This window comes from Anabrus simplex, chromosome 4, assembly GCF_040414725.1.
Source record: "Anabrus simplex isolate iqAnaSimp1 chromosome 4, ASM4041472v1, whole genome shotgun sequence".
In the NCBI taxonomy this organism is placed as follows: domain Eukaryota; kingdom Metazoa; phylum Arthropoda; class Insecta; order Orthoptera; family Tettigoniidae; genus Anabrus; species Anabrus simplex.
In genome coordinates, this window is record NC_090268.1 from 283,016,479 (window position 1) to 283,035,926 (window position 19,448).

Consider the following 19,448-nt stretch of genomic DNA (forward strand, 5'->3'; position numbering starts at 1 on the left):
AGGGGTGATATATATGACAGACATTTGAATATAAATGTTATGAAAATTTATAATTTTGGGACAGTTTTCGCAATACAGAAGTAATTCTAACCTGATATCAGATCTCTGTCGATTTTGTTGAAACCAGAACTACCAACCTCGAGTGATCTATCTAAATTTGACTTCTTCACTTTTGTGATTTTAGAATGGATAGCATGAGCTGGCCGTGCGGTTAGGGGCGCGCAACTGTGAGCTTTCATTCGGAGGATAGTGGGTTTGAACACCACTGTCAGCATTTATTCATCGGCTAGTTAATTTGGAACAGTTAATTAAGTTCTAAAACGAGTGACAATTCAGTAAAATTTTAATTTCGGAAAGTAGAAAATAGGTTAGGATTAAAATTTCTTCAGATATTCATATTCCTATTTTTATTGCTGGCAGCACTGGCATAATTGCATGCATATGCTCACGTTTTGTATTCGTAGTTAAATGCTCAGGGAAATTATAGCTATCGGTTTTTTTTACAAATTGCTTTACACGGATGTCTTATGGTGACAATGGCACAGGAAAGGGCTAGGACTGGGAAGGAAGAGACCATGGCCTTAATTAAGGTACAATCCCATGAATTACCTGATGTGAAAATAAGAAACCACGGAAAAGCATCTTCAGAGCTCCCGACAGTAGGGTTCGAACCCACTCTCCCGAATTCAAGATGATAGCTACGTGACCCAAACTGCGCCGTCACCTATTCGGTGATGGAAATGTGTGCATTTTCAGCGAGTAATTGTGAATGTGCGTTATTACGGGAAGAATTCCATCCAAGATTAGATCAAGCATTTCAGAACATTTTTCTCTTACTTTTGCGCAACGCCAATTTGATTTGATTCATAGAAACTGTGTTCTTTAAAAATTGTTGCGTCAGTATAACCACTAAATATATCACAAACATTTTTTATATATTTCATGTACGTTATTTCTACCAAAGAAATCATTCTGGTTTCCTCTGTTAAATGAGAGCTGCGTAGGTCAAGCGGTAAAGGCGAGCTAAATTAATCCAGAAGGAAGTGAACTCGATTCTCCCTCAGGAAATAGGAAGAAAATTCGAAGCAAAACGTTCACTTTTGGGGAGGTACGTAGCCCTGAGATTCACTTAACCTGGTAATCATGTCTGGTGTAGGTTAATTTCTGGGGGGCAAAGGCCACCAAGTATAGTGTTAAATACTATGTACCACTTAGTATAGAGGTTGTGGATGGTGGACACGTTTACCCTCCAGTCCCCTGGGGACTTTCATTACGGGTACAGAGATAGCTCTGTTCTGCTTCCTCTGTTAAGTAATATTTGCATATTTAGCTGCTGAGTGGTACAGGTCAAATACCTACAAATTGGTAATAGCTAGTTGGTTTCCTGTTATTCTTCGTTGTTCACCTCACTTCAGGAGTATCGTTTAACGAAGTGCACTTGAAATCTATCGGATGTCTATATACCTGTGGTATTCGGACAGATGTGTCAATTTCTAATTAACCGGCGTCGAGGTTAGTATAAAAGAGATCGATACCTGTTTTCTTCTATGTATAACGACATAATTCCTCCAGAACTGATGTGCGAATCACAAAGGAAAACACGTCTAAAACATTTGAGAGTTTGACTTCTAAGTTTTCTTGCATGCTCTGAAATCACAGTTAAATTTGTTGCGAGGCATGGCATCGAGTCACATGGGAAAACTGAACCTTGTACCTCAATGGTAGGGAGATATCCTCTTCTCTGGGCATTGAATAAATTGACAGTGTGTTTTTAAAATTGTAACTTAGTCACTCTGGTACTGAGTATTTAAACTGAAGCGTATTTTCAAGTCGATTTATTTACTAAGTTTACACAGAAAGCAATCACTTTAGGAATAAATACATGAGAAGAACCAAATGTGATATAATTAATATCTACAATAATTGCTGATCTCAGTGGAGCAGACGGGCACTCGCTTCATTCAATCCTCCTGATGACACGGGAGTCAAACTCAACTGAGGTCGGTGGCATCATGTGAGGGTGTTTATGCGAAAATACCGTTTAATGAACTTCGAGAAGCTTAACTAACCCCTGTGGGACAAATTTCCTACACAGCAGCATCTCCTCAAATCTAAAGCAATTGAAAGAACCTTAAACAAATCACATTATTATTATTATTATTATTATTATTATTATTATTATTATTATTATTATTATTATTATTATTATTATTATTATTATTATTACGAGTGCCTTGTGAAATGATCGATGAATTTAGCCACACATCCACAATTGTGACTGAAAACCTACAACGACAGTATTTGCCACATCATCCCTCCGTCTGTTACTGCTTCACACACATTTGGGGGCTTATTTCCTTTCTGACCTGAGCAACTTGCAGAATATACAACGGACTACAGATACAGTTAAGAATCTTATGAATTATTAAAGATGTAGTAAGTGAATTAACTTCCTATTCTCGACACTGGTAAAATACAAAACAAAAGATAAGATATATTTCTGAAACTTCACTATAACATAGGTCAGATATCTGACTATTCAAAGTGTATGTAACGAATCATATCCCTCAGGCTTGTGACCGGAGAAGAACAAGAGGTTACATCACTAAATCCTCTACAGTGAAATAATACTAGGTCTCACCATCCGACGCCTCCTCCATTATGCAGCGCCACCCAGGTGGCGCCACGGAACGAGTCTCCTATACAGTTCTGTACAGCCATATCTGTAAAACAAAACAACACACGCATATTAGGACCAGCTTGGAAGGGCTATGAAATTAATCTTACATACAAGATGTCTCGCATTTTGGTTTACCCTTCCCCATTTCATTCTAGTGTCGTAAGCCTTCAGCTCGAAGGCTGCTTAGATCCTCATGAAATTACCACCAAAAGTTATGTGGTTATAGGGAAGCTCCATAAAACTATGGCATTGCCATAATCAGGCGATCAAGACATGATGGGGGTGATGTAGTTTGCCATAGCCTTCCTCATTGGGCCAGAAAGTGTTCCTGCAGCACGAACGCCCTGTGAGTATTGCCCTTCGTAACATCCAAACGCACTAGTCGTGTTCCGCTCATATTTCAGCAAATTCCACACTGTCACTTCAAGGCAAGCCACACTTTGCTCTGCCCTGAACACAAGAGACAGATGTAAAAATCCTGTATCCATCAAGAAATAGTAACAGGCCACTTCCTACTTCATCTTGTCCTTTGTATCATTCAGTTTCTAAAGTTGTTCACTTTGATGAGTTATGTGTTAAGGTTCCTCACAGGAAGAAACGGTAGTGGTAAAGCAAAAGCAAAGCACGAAGGCCCTTGGAGTAGTGGAAGATACAGGTTTCTTCCGCACTATGTACGATAGGGTGGTTAGCTCTAGGGCCCGGCTCCCTTACCTGCAGGAAGTAATCCGTCCGGTACCCGTACATGGCACAGGCTGAGTGAACTCCAGAGCCATGTGCCGCCTCAAGAGTGGGTCTCGACTTTCTGACAAGGAATAAAACCCTCCAGGTGAACTGAACAGCGCCCGGTAGTAATGGAGCAACAGATATTTATGCTGTCCATCTCTAAAAATATCTAAGAAAATAGGATTCGACTTCCAGTATGAAATACATTGGTACGTACTAAAGAACAATGTGCGATTACGTTTATTTGTAACAAATTGATGGTCTTGATATCATCATTAAAATGTATAATTTTGTGAACATATTAATAATATATAATGTAAAATGCAGCAGTTATTTTCACATGTATATCCATAATGACAACTATAATAATAATAATAATAATAATAATAATAATAATAATAATAATAATAATAATAATAATAATAATAATAATAATAATAATAAAGTTGTTTGCTTTACGTCCCACTAACTACTTTTACGGTTTTCGGAGACGCCGAGGTGCCGGAATTTAGTCCCGCGTGAGTTCTTTTACGTGCCAGTCAATCTACCGACACGAGGCTGACGTACTTGAGCACTTTTAAATACCACTGGACTGAGCCAGGATCGAACCTGTCAAGTTGGGGTCAGAAGGCCAGCCTCTCAACCGTCTGAGCCACTCAGCCCGGCACATATATAATGAAAATTAAGTTTTGTAAAATTCCAGGTGCTAAAGATGTTATAGGTTATTTAATTAGTTTTAACGCAGTTGTTTATCGCGGGAATACACTCATAAGTTGGCTGAGCTTTGGGCTAGATACATTTTCGAATGCCTTGTGATATTCATTATTAAAAAACCTACAACCTGTTTTCCAGTCATTGACTGTGTCAGGGATGGAATGAATGAAACATATATAGGCTGTTATTACAATGGGGTCGCCACTCCCAAGGTGATTTAATAATGAGTTATAAATGCTATGAAATGATAATGGAGAGTGTTGCTGGAATGAAAGATGACAGGGAAAACCGGAGTACCCGGAGAAAAGCCTGTTCCGCCTCCGCTTTGTCCAGCACAAATCTCACAAGGAGTCACCGGGATTTGAACCACGGTATCCAGCGGTGAGAGGCCGACGCGCTGCCGTCTGAGCCACGGAGGCTCTGTGATATTCATTATCATTACTAAAATTTTACTCTCACTATCATGCGATCATTTTCCATCAGTCTGGTAAGCGAATAGTTTACTTAGTGCATTCAATAAAATACAGTAAGCCCTATTCTAAGGACAGTTCAAACTTCAAAATAAACAAATACTTAGTGTCGTTGGTGAGGCACTCGTTATCCTGTGTTCAGGGGTCGAGATGGAATTCCGGTGCAGTCTGTTGGCGGAAATGTGTCCTGAAAATATATCCTCTAATATATCATTAAATTTAATCCGTCGAATGTAAGAACCTTTAAATGGTCATAAGTTTTTTTTTTTTTTTTTTTTGCTAGTTGCTTTACGTCGCACCGACTCAGATAGGTCTTATGACGACGATGGGACGGGAAAGGGCTAGGAGTGGGTAGGAAGCGGCCGTGGCCTTAATTAAGGTGCAGCCCCAGCATTTGCCTGGTGTGAAAATGGGAAACCACGGAAAACCATTTTCAGGGCTGCCGGCAGTGGGCTTCGAACCTACTATCTCCCGAATACTGGATACTGGCCGCACTTAAGCGACTGCAGCTATCGAGCTCGGTAGGTCATATGCTAAACTGTACCAAGTGGCATTAAGAAAAGGAGGTAATGACACCGAAAGCCTAAAACTTACTATTCCTTAAGCCAGAAGTCTTTCAACTCCAATAGAAGGAAGTGAATTACAGACAGATTACGACGACCATAGTTAAGATTAACCTATAGTTCAGTGACTGAAGAAGCTTTACTTTACACTGTTCACTGGTACTACAATATATAACTCAATGCTGTTAAGAAATGCTCTCTTCTTGACATAGAATACAGTACGCTTTTCTTTTCGTTCGTGTAGGCCCTACTGTGTTCACCGTGAGATATGGAGGGTCAGACGAGAATGTGTGGTAATTTCGGCTTCATAACATTGCAACTATAAGTTAATATAATTAATTGTTAATATAATTTTATAAAAGGTGAATTATAAGAACATTCATTGATATTATTCTTAATTAACCGGCGACTTCATGGCGAGTGGTGGGGCTTCCACCATTGTGTGTTAGAGATTGCTGCGACGCAGTAAAATTAGTATAGTAGTTCGCGACTCTGAGGTTCTACAGTGTAGCAAGTGGTATCGTTATTTCCTAGTACTCAATCATACTAAGCACTATTGGCTAACATAATTTCAATTACTTAAATTTTGAAAATGATTCTAAATTTGTAAAATGTCTAAACATCCTCGGTCAAAGTGGATCACAAACTAAGGAAAACATGTTTAGGAGGATAGAGGGGAATTTGAGGAATAGTCTAAGCCAGGGCCTCTCAAACGCCCAAAATCTCACGCGTGCAGAGCGAGGCGCAAGAGCTCCGTGCACTGTGCATCGGTGCCGCTCGGTATGGCTCGGATCAACGCTTCGTCTCCGGGCTACTCGGCTATGCTCGGCTATACTCCGCTCAACTCAGCCCGGATTTGGAGCGCTACGGCGCAAGTGGGGGAGAGGGAGACAGGCGGAGCGAGCGAGACAGGCGTGAGGAAAGAGAGAGTTAGCGCTATTGCTCCAAATCGAGGAGTGGGGGGTCTGCACTCTGGTCAACCAAGCCAAGTCGTCTTTTGCACCGTGCACAGTGCATGCACCACGCGCATGCACCCTGAGAGACCCTGGTCTAAGCCAAAGCAGTCTGCAACAGACCATGGCAGAGAGTATTGGCAATGCAATAAAGTGGACGCGTTACAGCAGTGGGACTTACAGCTCAGCACTTCTACCGTGCCTGTAGATGCTGTGGATTGGGAGTCGGCTGTGGATGACGAAGCACTCGCTAGGGATCTCTCGCATACCTCTTATGGTCGTCAGCAGCTTTTGCAGGACAACTTTTGGCAGCCCGACGCGCCTCATTCAAGATCAGGCGACCAAGTTTGTTGGGATTTAGCTAGCCGTCATTAAGCGACATTGAGTTACTAAGTACTGTTGTCACATCTAATTCGATCTACTTCATTTGTCGGAAAGACGTATTTTACGCCATAAATCTTGTGATCGCGCCTCCAACGCAGCCTATTAAATCAGTAATTATTTGTACTATTATTATGCTTCTCTACTCTTGTCTACCGGGCGAGTTGGCCGTGCGCGTAGAGGCGCGCGGCTGTGAGCTTGCATCCGGGAGATAGTAGGTTCGAATCCCACTATCGGCAGCCCTGAAAATGGTTTTCCGTGGTTTCCCATTTTCACACCAGGCAAATGCTGGGGCTGTACCTTAGTTAAGGCCACGGCCGCTTCCTTCCAACTCCTAGGCCTTTCCTATCCCATCGTCGCCATAAGACCTAGCTGTGTCGGCGCGACGTAAAGCCCCTAGCAAAAAAAAAAAAAAAAAAAAAACTACTCTTGTCTCTTCCGCTCCCAAGACATCTTCATTTTCTGACTTTTGACCTCCTCCTGTCAGTCTGTTACGGTCCTCTGCTGTTTATCAGGTTAATACGTGCCTCCTGCAGTAACTGATAATACACTCGTTATCTACTCAGACCGGTCCCGTGGTGTACAGACAGCGTACCTTCCTCTCACCCGGAGGCCCAGGGTTCGACTCCCGGCCAGGTTAGAGATTTTTACCTTTATCTGAGGGCTGGTTCGAGGTGATTACAATTGTGGGAGCTATATGACGGTGACATAGCGTCCCCGGTCTTGAATGCCAAGAATAACTGCCAAGACCGAGCTCGATAGCTGCAGTCGCTTATGTACGGCCAGTATCCAGTATTCGGGAGATAGTAGGTTCGAACCCCACTGTCGGCAGCCCTGAAGATGGTTTTCCGTGGTTTCCCATGTTCACACCAGGCAAATGCTGGAGCTGTACCTTAATTAAGGCCACGGCCGCTTCCTTCCCACTCCTAGCCCTTTCCTATCGTCGTCATAAGATCTATATGTGTCGGTGCGACGTAAAGCCAGTAGCAAAAATAAATAAATAAATAAATAAATAAATAAATAAATAAATAAATAAATAAATAAATAAATAAATAAATAAATAAATAAATAAATAAATAAATGCCAAGAAGATTCGTCGTGCTGACCACAACGCACCTTGTAATATGTAGGCCTTCGGAAAGAACAACGGTCGCTTAGTAGGCCAGACTGTTTATTTAAGTATGTATTTAATTAATTAATTAATTTATTTATTTACATGCTCAAAATTATGACCGCACTGCGTACTATATAATTAATAAGGTATTCATAGAATAATTACAATCCACTTGTTTGTAAAACGTAAGGAAATTCTTCTTCTACAACTGCAGACATGCAATTACTTCGTACTGTAATGTAGAATACATCATATTTCTTATAGGTGATAATTAAGTCTTCCAGATCTTACGGAATGGCGCTGTACATGCCTCAAGACTGTTGGCCTGGTAAGTTACTTTTTTGTTTACTGTTTTCTAACGTAACTCCCATTGCCACGGTCAGTGCCTCTGACCACATACAAGCACTTGGAGCGCCCAACGTAACGACTACCTGTTAAACCGATCTGTAATGCGTAAAGCCTAAACACTGCTTAGCAGGCGTTAGTAGGATAAACATCTCTCGTTCCGCTGCTATCAAAAACCAGAACAAACCACGCTAAAACTAAATTTGTGTAGTAGTAGTAGTAGTAGTAGTAGTGCTTTAGTAGCTTGAAAGATAATTTAATAGCTCATCAGCTCCGACTACTGATGTTTGTAAGGAAACTGTATTTTAGGTACGGATTTGTGATATGATGTGGATTAGTTTTGCTCTGAAATTGGAGTATGTAGTTTCGGGAATGAAATAAGGTATATCCCAGCATTCTCCAGGAGTGAGTGTGAATAGTTGAGAGACTAGCTCATACTTAAGGTAGTTCTACCACCGTCGCGATTTAAACGACGATCCCAGAATGGCGCAGCTTTCCTATAGCAAAACGTGAGTGATAGGTACGAAAGTGAGTCGTAGTAACTTATCATACATTTTTGGAGAGAGACATCTGTTCTTTTTCTTACAACAGTACTTAGTGTCACTGTTTCGAAGAGATGTATGATGCCGAACACATTATCTTCAGAAATGAAAAGAGACGATGATAGGGACATAAGTGAGGACAACTATTTTTTCCTCACGTTTTCACCTTGGTACAATACAATGGTCATGTTATGTCCTGGAAAGCATGATACTAATAGTACATGGACACAGTACGAGATGGCAGTGTGTTGGATAGTACCACACACTGGGCGGTGGGACTGCAGTAGTGAGTATATTGACTACGGGGTACTCCAGTATCTACAGGCTATCTGAATGGGTGGGAGTCCTCTTGGCAGTCTTGGACTCTAACGAACTGTTACACCATGGGTTGGTTGTTGTTGCATTTGTTGATGTTAATTTACAATAGTTAGTAATTATTGTATGGTATACCTCCAATTGCCGGTCATACAATACAAGTAACAGCCGAGGATGTCCTGACGCTGACCATATAACATTCCAATATCTGCAGGCTCTCTGGCTGGGCAGCAGTTATCTTATTAAGTGAAAGCCCAAAAATGACTTTTTTATATCAGACTCTGCGCAGGTGTAGTATAGCCTGGCATACAAGGAAAAGTGTGCTAATGTTTAACATTTTACACGAAGATATTCTTGATAGCAGTCTGCAGTCTTCCAGCAATTACTTGCTATGAGTACCAGGTTAATTACAAGGAGGAAAGACAAATCCGCGTAGACCTAACCACTCTAATCAACTTAGTGCTTGGGGTGGATGACTGCACTGTTGCTCGCCTGGTAGCTATGATTGTTAAGGCGTCAGGTCTTCATGGCCTGACACCGTAGTTAGTTGGTTCGAGTCCCGTTGGTGGAAAAAACATCAGAATGTTGGCTGACAGGGCAGAGTGTGGTGATATACAATTTCTAATCCCTCGATTGCGTGCTAAAAGCCTGGATTCATTTCTATAACTCTTTGTAGTGTTCATATGGATTGACAGCATATGATGTGATACTCTCCTTCCGTCGGATGGGCATGTTAAGCCTTGAGTAGACTTGGTACGAGTAGGCTATGTTCCGACATATAGTCCCACCCTCTCCCTACATTAGTTTGTTCCAGATCATCACCACACGCTCAGACGCTCAGATCGTCCAGGGTCGTCAACTAAAACAGCCGCAACACACCTTTTCGCAGGCTACATGACAACGCATCACAGCGCTCATCGTCATCATCATCATCATCATCATCATCATCATTTTAATTAACAAATACAAATCACAACTGGGAAATATCCCTGTAACAATGATCACTTACAGTAGTGTGATAATAAATTAAAATTAAATCATAATTACCCAACAACAACAATAATAATAACAACAACAAAAACAACAACGACTACATCAAGAGTAAGTACAATAATCATTCAATGGAAAGAAAATATGAAAAGAAATACTACTAGTTTAACATTGTAAATCCAGCATCATCATATACAAATTCACATACAACTGTATTTCCAGTGCTTACCACTACGGTTTACAATACTATAGGTTGAGCTTACTACTAGCTTAATATTACATCATCATCAACAACAACAATTAATGTCGTGATTAGGAATGGTGGACGCATTTTCCTATGTGATTTTACCATCCGGTTATCTGGATATTAAGGACATGATAGCAGAATTGCACATACACTGGCTTCTAACCAAGGCAGCTGCAATTCGAATCCCACCCAATGCACGTGATAGTTTTGAAATGAAAATTCACATCGCTGTGGTTCGGATTCCACGTAAAGCTAGAAGTCTCGTGGTTACAATCACGTAAATATTAAAGCTTCATTTTATTCATAGACTGTATCCTGTCACGACATCCTTACGATAACTAATATTGTCGTTACGCCTGCGGAAACCGTTGCGTGATAATACTGTTGAAGAAATACCGACCCGCAGTACATGTATCACCTTACAGTAGAACGAAAAATCATTGATATAGTGCATGATATTAAAACAGCCTCTGTGAATCAGTGGTAGAGTGTCGGTCTCCGGATCCCAAGATAGCGGGTTCAAACCCGACAGAGGTAGTTGGATTTTTCAAGGGCAGAAGAAAGTCCATTCGACACTCCATGTCGTATGATGTCGGCATGTAAAATATACATTTGGTGTTTATCCGACAAAATTCATTAAAATCTCAGCCACAGACGCCCAAGAGAGATCCGGTTTACTCTGTCTGCCGTCTAGTAGGCCTAGAGAAAAATGGAACGTCGAAATTGACGAGCAGACAGCCAGATAGCATCAAATTCAAATTTCTGCATACAGTAGCTGAGGCCATATAATTATTCTTATTGTATTCTAGCTCATGCAATACTGAACCTTAGATGACAGAACCTTTTGGTCAGAGTTCTAAGCTGAAATATACCACGACGATATGTCACTTTTCTATTCAGCACCACTTCGATTATGATCCACCACCATTAAATTTACATTTTTAAAGAATTAGATCAGAAACCTAATTGTTCTGAGATTGTGATGATGTTCATTTCTACTATTTTATAACAACAAATCTATATTGTGTCGTTATGCGTTACTGTCTTCCTCGTGGGAGTTGAGACTTACTGAAGAATAATTGCGCATGCCTGAGAAGTTATTTAACATTGTACCACTTTTGTGGTCATTTACACCAGGCATCGTCAATAGAGAGCGAAATGCCTTCGGAGCCAGTTTTCTCCCCGCTTTCCAGGCACGAGAGCAGCTTAGCGAGCAATTAGGGGAAGTGCATGACGTAGTACTGTATGTGCTGAAGGCCAGTGGCGCAAGTAAAGTACGGCCACGTTATGCAATCCGCATGACTGCTTCTCTATTGTCACGTGACAAACACCTGTCCCGAGCGGAGCAAGTAACACCGGCTCCCTAGAGCAACTACGTGATGACGTCTGATTTACATGATAAATATGGTGATACTCACAGCCCATGAAAGAGCACTAGGCACTCTTTAAAGGCTCATCTGTGGCAAGGCGAGATTCGAGATGCCACTCAATTCGAGCCAAACTTAACATTGTTCGGTTACGCGAGCCATGCATTTCTTCGTACAGGTTTTATATCGACAGCAGTTCTGTGACTGGTGATTCGCCATGATTCAGAAAACCCTTGAGTTATTTTCAGTGATGACCAGATTAAAATGTTACTAACACTTCTAAAGTCTGTAAGCTCGCATCCGGGAGATAGTGGGTTCGAACCCCACTGTCGGCAGCCCTGAAAATGGTTTTCAGTGGTTTCCTATTTTCACACCAGGCAAATGCTGGGGATGTACCTTAATTAAGACCACGGCCGCTTCCTTCTCCTTCCTAGGCCTTTCCTGCCCTATCGTCGCCGTAAGACCTATCTGTGTCGGTGCGACGTAAAGCGACTAGCAAAGAAAAAACACTTCTAATTACAGATATTATTTTATTACCAATTTGGGATATTTTAAACAAAAAATCACGTTCCTGTTGTTTGAATTCGGCATAATCACGATATCAACAGTCACATAAAATACAAGCTTTCTCTCAAGATAATGAAAATTTGTTATCGTAAAGGATATGTTTCGACACTGAGATACCAGGGGCTATTGTCTTCCAAATATCACAAGGAACCGGCACTCTGTTACACTGATAATTCTTGATACACTATAGTGAGTCGATATGACGAAGGGATTTTTTTTATTTTGAAAAATTTCAGAGTTGAATTATGAAACGACAACATATTTGGGTGAAATGTGCTTGAATCGACGGCCCAGATTCACAAGAGTTAGTTTATAACTTGGGCTACATTGGGTTTCCAAGTATAACTATACTATACAACGTCCTCTAGGTTATTTTAATGGGATGGTGAACAACTATTAACTTACCTGCGGTGAATGCTGATCCGTCTTCTATGTTGGAGGTTTCTCGGAATGGGCTATCAGTGCCACTGACATCGTGATGATCTCTGCTAATTAGCACTGGGCCCTACAAAAATTATATCAAAGAATAATTTGAGCAGCGTTGTACCTTCAAGGCATTATTAGTGAAGGACATTGTAAAACTGATAAATTTTTGTAAAGGCAATGTTATTTAACTCATTTAGAAATATCTGTGAAGATTTTCGGTGAAAAGCTAGAGTGTTGCCGTTTGAGGGAAATACAAAGAAGGACGTGGCAGAATTACACAGAGAAGGGCCTGAAAATGATGGTTTTTAGACGATGGTAAATGAGAGTGACGGACAAGGGATAGTTGGATTGAAATTGTTCGGAAGGCCAAGACCATACATCGGCTGTAGAGGAAATAAGAGTAGTATCCCAATCCTTTGTTTCCTAAAGGAGAAGATCTTTTGCTAAACCAACAATTAATAGATTCTGTCAAGCAATATAAACTCCTCTACTGTCCTGGCATTCGCCTTAGTGCAGGAGAATGGAAAACTTCGGAAAACCATTCTCAGGACAGACGACGGTGGGGACCAGTCCCTTTCCGTCCCCCGAATGGAGAAGTGTAGAGCTACAGTGGAATCGCGGCCACCCGTCCTCTGCTCGGTTGGTCAGTCGGAGTGCAGAGCTCTACGGCCACAGTCCAGCTGTGGCCACTTGTGGCTCCAAGGCTACTCTGCATCCGCCGACCTCTGTCCCTAGGTGGGTAGGGTAAAGTTTTCATTCCCTACCCGGACTGGGTACGGCTGGCCTTCTAGACTGTATCACCGTCTCTCAGGTCAGTGTCAGTGGAGTGGTATTCGTAGAGGTTAAGGTGGGTGCAGCCGTAGCCTATGGGAACTATCGTGGAATTCGGCTTAGTGCAAGAGGATGGCAAACCACAGGAAACCATCCTCAGGACAGCCGACTGTGGGAATCAGCCCCTCTGCATCTCCCGATGGCCGGATTGTAGAGCCACGGTCCAGCCCAGGCCACCGGTTCAGCCGAAGCCAACTCTGCTTCAAAACGGATATCCCTTTTATAGGACTATACTGTTTTAAAATTCACTGAGAGTTTCACTAGTTCACTTCAAATTTGTCGCCAATTTGTGGCAATAAAACTTCATACGGTCAACTCTACTTCATGGATGCGTTGACGGTGACTGAAGTTTTAATATACAATAATAATAATAATAATAATAATAATAATAATAATAATAATAATAATAATCATCATCATCATCATCATCATCTTGTGGCCTCAGCTACTGTCTGCAGGAATTTTTAATTTGGAGCCATCTGGCTGTCTGCTCGTCAATTTCGACATTCAGTTTTACTCTAGGCTTACTATATGGCAGAGAGTAAACTGAATCTCTCTTGGGCGTCTATGGCTGGGTTTTTTAAAATGAATTTTGTCGGGTAGACATGAAATGTCTCACCAGAGACCTTTTACATGCAGACGTCGTCCAACGAGGGGTGTCGAATGGAATACTTCCTGTAATTCAAAAATCCGACTTTCTCCGCCGAGTTTGTACCCGCTATCTTGGGATCCGGAAACCGTGGTCATAAAGGAAAGGAAGCATCGTTACGATCCTGGGAAGTATCAAGACCAGAATGGATATAGGGCATACCACAAAGTATACTGATATAGAATGAAATGACCACCTAGGTTGCGTTACTGACTTTATTGAGGAACAAGTCTTAATAAATTGGCGTCTCGTTTGAATGAAATGTGATTAAACATTCTCAGTCAATTGTTGTTATTAACCTATCTGTTAAACGAACTTTAGAAAAAATACATGATTTACGATAGAGGATCCTTTTCACCCGCTTGGCGCATGTTGACAAACATTCCATTGTCTGTTGCTGTTCGACACAGTTCGAAGATCGATTTTCCGTACTAAGTCTCTTTTTTCCGCAATGTTCGTCTTTTACGCTGACGTATATACCTTCGCGTTTTTGTGCATGATGATGGGCAAAATATATCTCCGGATATCGCATTACAGGGCATAATACAGGGTGGTTGTGAACCGGGTATATGTGCGTTAGTGGACTTTAAAAAAAATGCTATTTGTTCGGGGCGCCCCTACTTGCACCATATGTTAGGAACCTGCGTGTATTTGGATATTGCGGAAGTGTAAAGTGTTGAATTTGAGGGTAGGAACGTTAAGGACGACACAAACACCCAGTCCCCAGGCCAGGGATATTCAATCATTTACAATTAAAAATACTTGACCCGGCCGGGAATTGAACCCGGGGCCGCCGGGTGACAGGCGGACGCGTTGCCCCCTACACCGCGGGGCCGGACACGTTAGAGGACTGGTCATACTGATAAATAATTTGAAATAAGTAATTCGATATCTCGCGTCATTGGTATTTTATTAGCTTCTGAAGTTAGCCAATCAGTTTGCTTCGCGGGCGAATTCAAATGGGCTTTGCGTGGCACTGTTGCTAAATCTGCTCGTGACTTCAGACCGCCTTGCGAACCATGCCTAGAAATCAGCACCAAAGACAAACAAACTGTGGTTTCAGCCCGTGTCACCGAAGGGCATTTGCTGTGGAGTGATCTTGACAGCTCCGAGGTCCGTGTTTCAGTCCCTCTCTGGGCAAAGTTTTTTTTCTTCCCTTGGTGCCCTCAATCCAGTCTGAAGCCACGTTCAAATTTAGCAATACCGCCTCACAAAGCCAATTTGAATTCGCCCGCGAAGCGACCTGATTGACTAAGTTCAGCAGCTCATAAAAAGACGATGGCGCGAGATATCGAATTATATTTTTTCAAATATTTTATCAGTACGGCCTACCTTCTAACGCCCATATACCAGGTTCACCTTGTTTCCGACCACCCTGTATATTCCAACATATTGATATTTCTCACAATTGTTTTTGTCTTTCCTTTGTGTCTGAGGACGTTTACATTTTTCACTATTTGTGGGTCGTAACCACCAATTAGAGGACTGAACGTACATGTCAGGATCCGTCTGAAAACTCAGCGAGACAATGATACCAACCGTTGATATAAGGGTATGTTAGAAGCCGGAATACACTTGTTGGGGACGGCAAAGTGTTCCAGTGTGAGACCTGACAGCCGTTTAAAGTATGAAAAGGATTGACTCCTCGATGATGAATGAGTTTCTCTGTTAATTGGTGTTGTATTGTTAGCCGAAGTCTTTGAGTCGCTTAATTAATTAAGTTGACGTGAGCTGTGCTATACTGTCTTATTGATTGTAACCGCAAGCTGAGCGGTCGCCGCGTCCTAACGACTTCCTTAAAGACACTGCGAACAAAAGGTGCGCAGCGAGCGATTAATTTCCTTATGCTAATGAGACAGACTTTAAACGAGCTGCAGATTATCTCTTTGTTATAAAGAGGGAGCACTTTGAGACTTTCCGTTCCAACTTTTACTCCATTTCATAAATGCTTTCTTCCAGTACCGTTAGTGATGTTGTGCTGGTCATGTTGTAGTTAGGGTCATTCACTTCATACATTAGTTTTCTATGCCACAGGACACTCTCCTAACTTTTACACCAGCACACATGTGATAATAATAATAATCATAATAATAATAATAATAATAATAATAATAATAATAATAATAATAATAATAATAATAATCGTCGTCATTCCCATATCCTTGACAACATGGCATGTGTAGTTGGAAGTATCGCATAATGCTCTGCCGACGTGAAATGGGGTTCGAACCCACCGTCAACCAAATACAAGCTAATAGATAAATGGTCTGACCGTGCAACCAGCTCGCTTGTCTGTTACCTTGCATGTTTCTTCCAGTACTAGAGGTATGATGTGATACCAGAGCGCCATACATTTGCCCTGAATGAGGGTTTCTTACGTGCCAGCAAATCATTTTAGCATGGGTCTCTTGAATGTATTTCTATTGAGTGTTAATTATTTTCAGGCAACCAGACAGTTCTATGATTATTTATCTTCACAACAGTACGCTTCGTCGTGTGTCAACGGAACCCATACATTCTTTAAGTACTCAATCATGTGATTTATGTAGCTCCATATTTACACACGAAGTTGAATTTAGCATACACATACACTGTGTATAATCGCTTCTTTGTTTTTAACACATAATAATAATAATGTCCGCCTCTGTGGTGTAGTGGTTAGCGTGATTAGCTGCCACCCCCGGAGGCCCGGGTTCGATTCCCGGCTCTGCCACGAAATTTGAAAAGTGGTACGAGGGCTGGAACGGGGTCCACTCAGCCTCGGGAGGTCAACTGAGTAGAGGTGGGTTCGATTCCCACCTCAGCCATCCTGGAAGTGGTTTTCCGTGGTTTCCCACTTCTCCTCCAGGCGAATGCCGGGATGGTACCTAACTTAAGGCCACGGCCGCTTCCTTCCCTCTTCCTTGCCTATCCCTTCCAATGTTCCCATCCCTTCACAAGGCCCCTGTTCAGCATAGCAGGTGAGGCCGCCTGGGCGAGGTACTGGTCATACTCCCCAGTTGTATCCCCCGATCAAGAGTCTGAAGCTCCAGGACACTGCCCTTGAGGCGGTAGAGGTGGGATCCCTCGCTAAGTCCGAGGGAAAAACCGAACCTGGAGGGTAAACAGATGATGATGATGATAATAATAATAATAATAATAATAATAATAATAATAATAATAATAATAATACCGAGCTCGATAGTTGCAGTCGCTTAAGTGCGGCCAGTATCCAGTATTCGGGAGATAGTAGGTTCGAACCCCACTGTCGGCAGCCTTGAAAATGGTTTTCCGTGCTTTCCCATTTTCACACCAGGCAAATGCTGGGACTGTACCTTAGTTAAGGCCACGGCCGCTTCCTTCCCACTCCTAGCCCTTTCCTGTCCCATCGTCGCCATAAGACCTATCTGTGTCGGTGAGACGTAAAGCAACTAGCAAAAGAATAATAATAATAATAATAATAATAATAATAATAATAATACCGAGCTCGATAGTTGCAGTCGCTTAAGTGCGGCCAGTATCCAGTATTCGGGAAATAGTAGGTTCGAACCCCACTGTCGGCAGCCTTGAAAATGGTTTTCCGTGGTTTCCCATTTTCACACCAGGCAAATGCTGGGACTGTACCTTAATTAAGGCCACGGCCGCTTCCTTCCCACTCCTAGCCCTTTCCTGTCCCATCGTCGCCATAAGACCTATCTGTGTCGGTGCGACGTAAAGCAACTAGCAAAAAAAGAATAATAATAATAATAATAATAATAATAATAATAATAATAATAATAATAATAATAATAATAATAATAATAATTAGAGCTATAGATCGATCAAAACTTTTGATCGGTTAACCGAATGCCTTTAATTGATTAATCGAATTTTAATTGGGTTCACACAGTATCCTTGATAGCTTTATTTAAACAATAAATTGTAGAGTGTGGGCTACGTACCGAAAATTGTCGTAGTTTGGTCTCTCAACTCCTAGCACGATATTTCTTGCACTGTCAGTGAAAACAGCGACGACTTCGTCTTCCAAACCCCATTCATGAACTCGTCTTCAAACTCTTCTGTGCAGTTAGCGACAGTGAAGATTTCTCTAACATGTTTAACTTACCGGTATGTTGAATTCCGACATTCCCCATTTGAATCAATCCAGTGAGCTGTAACTCCCATGAGGCTACGGTTAGATATGGAAGATAAAAATCCCCCGTGAGATTAACAAGTTATTCCTATTTTAGTTCATCTAATAATTTTCACCTTTGTACGTCATACAAACTGTAATCTTTGCAATTTAAAAAAATAGTCACCGTGTCTGAAGAGGGAGGTTGGTAAATGAAAAATGAGAGCTTCTTCAATCTATATAAATAAAATTGTAGGGGGACCGCTGTCTGTAATTTCTTTTGTTTTGCCAATTTTTCAGATATTTATCCGTTTTAGGTCAACTCAAGACCGAATCGGTGGTTTTTACGTTTCGTGTTTGTCTGTTTGTCTGTTTGTCTGTCTGTTTGTCTGTTTGTCTGTTCCACCATCACGTCGAAACGGCTGGATAGATCTCAACCAAACTTCATATTTAGAGTAAACTCATCCCAGGGATGGTTTCGATATGCATATCATTTTAAAATCTTTCAATACTCGGGGGGTTTATAGGAAAACCAGAATGGTTTTTCCACCATCACGTTGAAACGGCTGGATAGATCTCAAATAAACTTCATATCTAGAGTATACTCATCTCGGGGAAGGTTTCGATATGCATATTATTTTAAAATCTTTGAATAGACCGGGGGTTTATAGGAAAACCAGAATGGTTTTTCCACCATCATTTCGAAACGGCTGGATAGATCTCAACCAAACTTCATATTTAGAGTATACTCATCCCGTGGAAGGCTTCCATATGCATATCATTTTAAAATCTTTGAATAGACGGGGGGTTTATAGGAAAACCTGAATGGTTTTTCCACCATCACTTCGAAACGGCTGGATAGATCTCAACCAAACTTCATATTTAAAGTATACTCATCTCGGGGAAGGTTTCTATATGCATATTATTTTAAAATCTTTGAATAGACGGATGGTTTATAGGAACACCAGAATGGTTTTTCCACCATTTTCTCTTATACTATTGATTTTCTGTAAACTTCAATTACCGTACGTGAAACGTCTCTTCATTATAAACAACTTTCGTTATGTTCATAATTTACCTTACTCTTCACATGACGGAGAAATTTACAATTTTCCGCTGGTATCATGCTCTGCATTGAGTGACCGACAGACCGACAACGAACCTACAGGTTACCATGGCAACGTCTCTGACTGCATGCCAGCAGGGAAGTAACGTATTGCCATTTTCCTCATCATGCTTTTAAATTCGTGGTTGTTCCTTGGGTAGAAGGCAAGAAAGGCGTCAATCGGCCTATCTGCGGGATATTGGTGGAATATCGTTGGATATTATAACCGCCCTCGAATAGATTAAGTAATAACACCATTAGTCATCTTCTTATTATTTGTTTACCTTAGAATCACTGAACTAAATTTCTCCTCTGTTACCGCTTTATTATATCCATTACTCACACTAGCATAATTTATTGAGGGGCATTTGATTTT

At 41.4% G+C, this 19,448-nt stretch overlaps 1 protein-coding gene across 1 annotated transcript in view; it reads right to left on the minus strand.

Moving 5' to 3' along the window:
* LOC136871883 (urocanate hydratase) overlaps nucleotides 1–19,448 on the minus strand; it is a 252,569-nt gene that overhangs the window by 10,235 nt on the left and 222,886 nt on the right. The window contains exons 12-13 of the mRNA XM_067145541.2: nucleotides 12,377–12,476; nucleotides 2,642–2,723 (exon numbers count right to left, since the gene is read on the minus strand). Coding sequence (XP_067001642.2) covers nucleotides 2,642–2,723; nucleotides 12,377–12,476 — 182 coding nt within the window. The remainder of the gene's footprint in view (nucleotides 1–2,641; nucleotides 2,724–12,376; nucleotides 12,477–19,448) is intronic.